This window comes from Drosophila erecta, unplaced genomic scaffold, assembly GCF_003286155.1.
Source record: "Drosophila erecta strain 14021-0224.00,06,07 unplaced genomic scaffold, DereRS2 tig00000092-arrow-pilon, whole genome shotgun sequence".
In the NCBI taxonomy this organism is placed as follows: domain Eukaryota; kingdom Metazoa; phylum Arthropoda; class Insecta; order Diptera; family Drosophilidae; genus Drosophila; species Drosophila erecta.
The window spans coordinates 15,647,710-15,655,025 of record NW_020825207.1 but is presented as its reverse complement, the minus strand read 5'-3'; the positions used below and the strand labels follow the sequence as shown (position 1 = coordinate 15,655,025).

Sequence of the window (7,316 nt, the reverse complement as noted above, 5' to 3'; positions counted from 1 at the left end):
TCCTCCGTCCGTCTGCTTAGCATTTGTCAATCATTAATCACGCAATTTATGTTAATTGAATTGACGTCGATTTATGGCAATTTTTCAATCAGATTTCCGCAGCATTTCCCTTTTTTGTTGTGCCTGGTGTTCCGTCCCTAGCTTGAACTGTCAGTTTCATATTGATTCTGCATAAAAAACAAAATAAAAATCAAAATCAAAAATCCAACCAAACGACCCCCCACCACGACGACGACAAGGACGATGGCTATGATGATGATGATGACGATGACGATGTGACAATAAAACGTCCGCAGTGCCCATCGCTTGGCCATGGCCATAAAATGTAGCCATGGATGCATGAGCATAAGCGCTTTAACTGCAGTTCTCCCCTAGTTTTATGGACAGTGCGTTGCATAAGTGTAGTGCAGTGATGATTTGAATTGCGGGGATCTAAAGGCTATTACCTAAAGCTCTAAAATTGCGCGGCTTCCATCAAATGGCAAAGGAAAATGTCATCAAAATAAATTAAACATAAAATCATTCCTTTTAGCCAATCACTGTTTTAAAAAATTCAAAATAAGGGAAGTGTAAATTTCTCAATTTAAATCAGTTGCTACACCTTATATTATGTTTTATATTATATTATATTGAACACTTAATACCTTGTATTATAGCACAAATCAGCTAAAACAATTGACCCAGTTAGCCACGCACACCAGTACCCACATTCTCCCACACACTCACACAAGGATAGTGTGTGTGTGTGTGTGTATTTCCGTTGGGTGGCACAAATTCAAGTTTATCCAATCGTAACGAAAGCCTAACACAAGCGGACCTCCTCCGCAACCGAAGCGCCCATATTTGTTTAGCTTGATTACAGACCAAATGTGATTTAAGGCACGTTAAATACACACAGACACGTTTCCACCCACGCGTGTGTATCTGTATGTGTGCTCCAAAATTGTCATGAGAAGGCGAGGGGTGGGGGTCCTACGGTCCACAATCAAAGCTCAGACAACAACAATTTAGAGCCAATCGGACGGACGGTCGTAAGTGGAGTCGTGTCCTCTGGTCAGCTGCAGCTTCACGTCCTGCGTCCTGCGTCCGTCCATCTCTAATGGAGCCGTAAAATATGCAGGCACACGCCCCCCACATTCGCCAACCGCCCACCTATTTCCACTTACCAACAAGAAGGCGACATTTACTTGTTATTCCGCATTTCCAATAACCGGGAATGCATTGTGGCATAATGGTCAGTGTCAAAAAAGTACAACTCTTGACGAATGTTTTTAAAAATGTACTAATACTTTTTTAAAACATGTTGGCCATTTAGAAATTAATAAATAAAACGCATTCAGCGGTCGTACAAAGCCTCAAAATCCCGAAAAGAAAAATATGGTAAAAACATTCTCATTGAATGCATAAAACATTTAACAAAACAAATATGCAAGCTTTGGATGAATACATATTTCAGTTCAGGACTGACTACCAATATTAGCATTGCCAATATCAAATTTTGATAAAACTGATGTATCATTGGAAGTGGAATTCGAAGCGTTGAATTAGCATTCCCAGCAACCAAAGGTGCACTTAATCACCGAGAGAACTGAGAAGAACTGCAGCCCGGCGGAGATGCAATGTGCTCGGAATGCCATCCGGAGTGATGCCACTCATCCTGGTGCATTCTGGTGCTGTGATTCTGGTGTTGGGTCTCTTCCGTTTCCGGGATGCCGCTGAAACCACAGTCAAAACAAACAAACACGGGGATACGGGGCCTGTCAGAGCTGGTTCAAGTATCCACCTGCACTGGAAGAATAATGGGTGGATTGAGCATGCTAATCACAGGAAATTGATTGGGGTAATCCCACATTCCTTCAGTTTCCTTGTTATTGCAATAGGGCAGACGTACTAAGACGCTCTAGTTGTAATGCCTTTTCTGAAAGCTATCTAGATATTTGGATTTGATTTTGAAGTGTACTTCCTTGGTCGTGTTTCGCACAGTGCTGCAATCTCCGGGTGAGTGTATTGAGGTTGAGGGGCAGCTGATGTTGATGCCACCTTCGGTTAACTGGTTGTTACGGCGACCTACTGCTGTTGGATAGTTTGTGGTCTCGTCTTGTAATTGAGCCGAAGTTTTCCGTTTTAATGCATACTTTTAGCTGTGCTTCTGGCCTGGCTAAATGACAAATCGTTGCGGGCGAGAAACTCCAGGTGCTGCGTGGGTGGGGGATTCGTACAAAAAGATGACCAAATCCCTTGATTTGTGTGCGTGCCGATGCCAAATTGCTTAATCTCCCTTCGCACGAATACTTGACCCAATTTTTAATCACTTGCCGAGCACACATGCTCTCATTCCGTCCGTCCGGCATAAATTTGTGTCTTAAAACTTTCCACCTGGCCAAGGAAAAGTTTGGCTTGCACGTTTTAAGCTTCCCCTGCAGAGTAACCGTCCGAAACAAGCTTAAAAATTGTGAATAATGCCAAACTGGCTGAAACGGCCCAATTCGAGATGGAATATGGAATATATTTACTCGTAATTTGAAAGGACAATATTTTGCTTTTGAAGATATTGCAAAAATTGTTTGTCAACGCAAAACAAATAAGCTTAACAGTATCTGCAAAATGTTTTGGTATTTTAGAAAATAACAAGTCCATACTTTAGTTTTGTAACGCTGTAAATGCTTTCATTTTTCCTGCAATTAATTTATTAAAATGTAATTACTGTGTTTTTTGTAGATGAGCATCCCTAGTAGCATTTCGCATTTCAGCAATATGTGCAATGTGCAGCAAAATACTCTAAAAACACATTTGTCCAGCACGAAACTGAAACAAGGAGGCCAGTCCAATTGTGTGTGAGCTCTGTTCTTTGACTTTTTTGACTGTTTTGACTTTTTTGGTGTGTGGGCGCAAAGTTTCTAACAATAATAAGCAAATGCCCAAAAGTGAGCAGTGGGATCCAGTTGTTTTTGTCTCCACTGCTACAATTGCCAGCACTAAAAGTCCCCTTCACAATGTTCGTACGAGTGTATACACGTATCCCCACCGTTGTATTTGCTGCAAATACGATTAAATATGGCAAAAGTTGTGCGTACACACACGTCGGCCATTTTATTTAGATTGCAGGAGGGGAAAACAGGAACGGAGCAACGACAACGACAACATTGAGGTCGTCGTCGTGGGGCCCTCAAAAATGTTTGGCTAACTGGAAGAAACATTTAACTACTTGCAATACTGTGTAATGCGGGATAATGCAAAGAAAGTGCTACATTTACTTATAGGTTAATCCAATTTTAGCAATACTTAGGGCTAATTCTTTGCTTATAGTTTGTGTAGCGCCTTTTTAAAATTGATTTAAGGACCTGCCTTGAATATTTTATAAAGAGCCTTAAATATGCTGGGCTATACTGCAGTTGAAAAGCAAAAACTCTTTTCGCAGTGCACGTGTGCGTTGCTAACAAGGCCAACACGTGTTTTGTGTTGTGAGGCTCGGTGCACAGAAAGCACAGCAATTCTGTTAACAATTTTATTATTAAAATGATGTCAGTGCCTCAGTTCGCTTTCCGCCCTCTTCCTGCGGCTCGGCAATTGACCACAAATGCATTAGTGGCGGAAGCCCCACTTTCACCTACATACTTCCCAAGGCGAATTACACAAAAATTTGCAGCACTCCATGCCATGCATAGATAAATAGGAGAATGTGTGGACGCCAATCTCTGTGGTAATCCCCAGATGACCTACAAGTTGTCGGACAATGTTGTAGAATTGCGCACGGCTTATTTTGGGCTAATTGATTTAAATAATTTATATGCGCTGCTCTTTCTCGTTGCTTTACCTTATTTTGCCATACAGGATGGGTGCTGATTTGGATTAATACCTATATATTTCGCTAGGGACCATAGATTTTCCAGTTGTTACATGGGAAATAAAGTAATTAAATAGAAACAAATTGCCACTGACATTTTTCCCCCAAAGTGCTATGTATATCACTGGGTATTAACCCTATGCACTCAACGCAGCCTTCTACATTTACATTTTTATGCGATTTGCACCCTCGTCTGCATTTGCTCAGCTTTAGGCTATCGAAAACGCAAGTGGATAGCTCGCCGTGCTCTTTTTAGCCCCGCCAAACAACCTGATTATATAGCCAACCGTTCACAGCTCCTGAGCAGTTATTACGTTTTACTTATTGCATTTTTCAGCTCTTTGCATTTTCGCTCGAGCTTGCAAAACGATACAGGAGCGGGAATGGAAATGGAAATGGAATGGGGATGGGGGATGGTAACGAGGATTCAAGGAGCCCCAGCATGTGGCTCACATGACATCTGGCCAGGGGGTGATCACAGTAGTCGTGAGGGGGATGGGGGGCAGGATGGCACCAAGGACGAACTCCTGCGGAGCTAAGCTCACTGCACTTGGCCATTGTTTGTTTGTTTTTACAACTCTGATTGAGGTGAAATTGCATATTTCTGTGCGCTTCTTTCATTTCATTTCACTTCGCCGTCTGCAGCTCCTTCCCTGTATTTCTGTAATATTTTCAAACGTTTTATTGAATGTCGCTTACCGACAGCACTGCTTGCCATTCCTGGCTTTTCCTCTTGCCAGGTACCCATTTTCAGATTCATCTCCACATTTCCTCTGGCGTGCACCTATTTTACCAGTGTTTTCCACGCCTGCATTGGCTTTGTGTTTATTGTGCGAATAAATGTCAACAATAGAGAAATGTACGTGGATTGCCGAGCGATTTGGAAGGCGGGGTTATTGGAAAATTCTCCTGGCGATTTTACGGTGGCCGTTTTATAAAGAAATCACCAAGCACTTTAATCCATTGCAGCAGAGAGTTGTTAATGGTTCAAATGGACTAAACTAGTCAATTCGATTAACGATAGGTCGTAGAACCCCGTCTCAGTAAGCCTTGACAAATGCTTCAAAACACTTAATGTCGAGAAGGTCTGATCGTACTCGTAAATATACAGAAACTGTTCTAAAACATTTATTATAAAAAGCCAAAAAAACAAAAATACAGCGAAAAAGTTTAACGACCATGTACAACTGGATTCAGGGCCTACACAATAATGAACGCCAGGGGGAAAATGAAGGTAATACTGGAAAACTAGCGTTCGAAGGTACAGTGAAGCTAAATGCCAATGCCCAAGAGTTTGTGCCACGTTTTAAGAGGGAAGATTCGTCGAAACCTGATGCTGTAGTTGGTAACAGTAACATAAACAACATGTTGAACGACGGCCAAAAAATAAAAACCAAACTTATGTTGCCGTGGAAAGGATTTCCCAATAGATCTGAAAAACGTAAAGTTCTGCACACTAAAGTAATATTTCATAATATATTACATTTATCTGTTATTTTAGTGACTCGCGGCCCTCAGGTGGTTTTGCTAGGCGATGTGGAGTATAAAGTCTTACCGCGCTCAAAGAGATTGAAATGGCCCATTGAGGACAAGCTACATGTGGAAAATGATTCCACTAGCTCCACAAATGCAAATTCTAATGCTCCGGCTACGGCTCCTGCTGGAAGTCGCCTTTATTTCGAGGAAAAGCGCCGGGAACACGAGCGAAAAGTAGCTGTGGAAGCCCTAAAATTGGCCGAACAGCGACGCATGAGGGATCCTTTGATAGCCCCGATGAAAGGCAGTGGAAACTCGAAGGACGTGCAACCCATTATACATCTCTCACGATCTCCAGTAAGATTCACGCCGGAGGAAAGAATAGGAGTAACCCGTTTGAGGGCTGCGAAGAGGGAGCGTATCGAGCGCATCCTTCGCGAAATGACAAACGGGAAGCAGGCGGCACTAAAGGAACAGGAGCTCCAGGAGGATAAGACTTGTGTTGATGCTGAATCTAAAGAGCCTAATAAAGCTCCTAATAAGGAGCCTAATAAAGAGCCTAATGACCAGCAGTCGGAGAAGAAAGAGGAAGCTCCCGTGGTAACCAAAAAGAGGTACATACCCACCACCAAGGAATGGGACGAGCAATGCCGCGCCAGACAACTGGCTAAGATGGAGGCTCAAAAGCAAAATCAAGTGGGTGTCCAGGATGCGAGCCCTGCGCTGTCGTCATCTGAATCCGCTGTTTCATCAAAGCAGCCACTGATTAAATCCAATGTGGTCAACATAAGTCCATCGGGAGTTATTCGTCTGGGGGATGCGAGGGGCACAACCCAACCTCGCTACTGTCCACCCGCCAAGCTATTGGATGCGGAGAAGCGCAGGGGCAATCTCACCCACTTCCGACCCCTTTCCAACTGGCCAATCCGTCGAAGCCTGCAGGTCCCATTCAAGATCCAGCTCAATCAGAGGGGAAAGATCGTGCAGCGCTATACCATCGACCAACTGCTGCTGTTGGAGCCGCAGCCTGAAGACCTTGAGAAGCCCCAGGTGGATGAGGCCCTGTTGGGCTTGGGGTTTCTGTGCGATTCATTTAAGCGCGCTTCGTAGATGCACTCAACTTCGTTTGATTTCGAACCTATTGATTTAAAACATTTTACCTTTTCCAATCGCTTCACTTGAATGTCTGAAATAAACCTTACTTCAATGCCGCTAGACTGTGATGTAAATAATGCATAATTAGCATTTTGAAGATTTCCGTAAGGCTGCGAAAAAACTCATTTATTACCGATGGTTACTGCAAATGGATGCACAAACGCGTTGGCATTTTTGAGCTTTCTGCACTTTGACCCGCGTAATTGAGACCCCATTTGGCCATGTTATTGGTGTTGCTGTCAACTGCAACTGCAACGGCCAGGTGCAATAATTTTAATGCCATTATTCTGCTTATTATTATCATGCCTACTGTGCGCAACTCCCGGCCCGTGCATATATTAAATTTCACTGAAAATTTGTTTTAATTTCATTAAACGGGAGAGGGAGCAATTTACACATCAGTAGAGAGTCCGCCGGTGCACTGAAATAAATTTTGCAGGACGAATTCCCTGCGGGCCCATGTAACCGAGGCCGAAGCGCAAAAATATTGACATGTGGCTATGGCAACGATTGCTGCTGGGTTTTCAGAGGGTCGAAGGGTCGGAGGGTCGTAGGTCACGGCAGTGGGGAAAGGGAGTGCTGGAAAGGGGGATCCTGTGGCAGTATCATATAACGCGCAGACATTGCCCTTGTCATTTTTGCTGTTGTTGTGGCTCGGCCCGCACTGCGCAAATAAAGCGGAAAATTGTGTGTTTTTCAGGACTTGTTTTTTGCGTGTTCGAAATAAAAAAACAATGAGCGAAATACAAAAAGTACACGCAATCAAATGCATTTCACTGCTCCGCGTGCGTCTGTGCATGTGTTAAAATGACCTTTGGCTTTTATTGTCGCCCGCTTTTTG

The 7,316-nt window shown here is 43.3% G+C and overlaps 1 protein-coding gene across 1 annotated transcript; it reads left to right on the top strand.

Moving 5' to 3' along the window:
* The first annotated feature begins 4,983 nt into the window (after positions 1–4,983).
* LOC6549569 lies at positions 4,984–6,534 on the top strand. The gene is made up of 2 exons (XM_026980528.1): positions 4,984–5,285; positions 5,346–6,534. The coding sequence occupies exons 1-2, from the start codon at positions 5,024–5,026 to the stop codon at positions 6,428–6,430; spliced, it is 1,347 nt and encodes a 448-aa protein (XP_026836329.1). The 5' UTR covers positions 4,984–5,023; the 3' UTR covers positions 6,431–6,534.
* Positions 6,535–7,316: the final 782 nt, after the last annotated feature.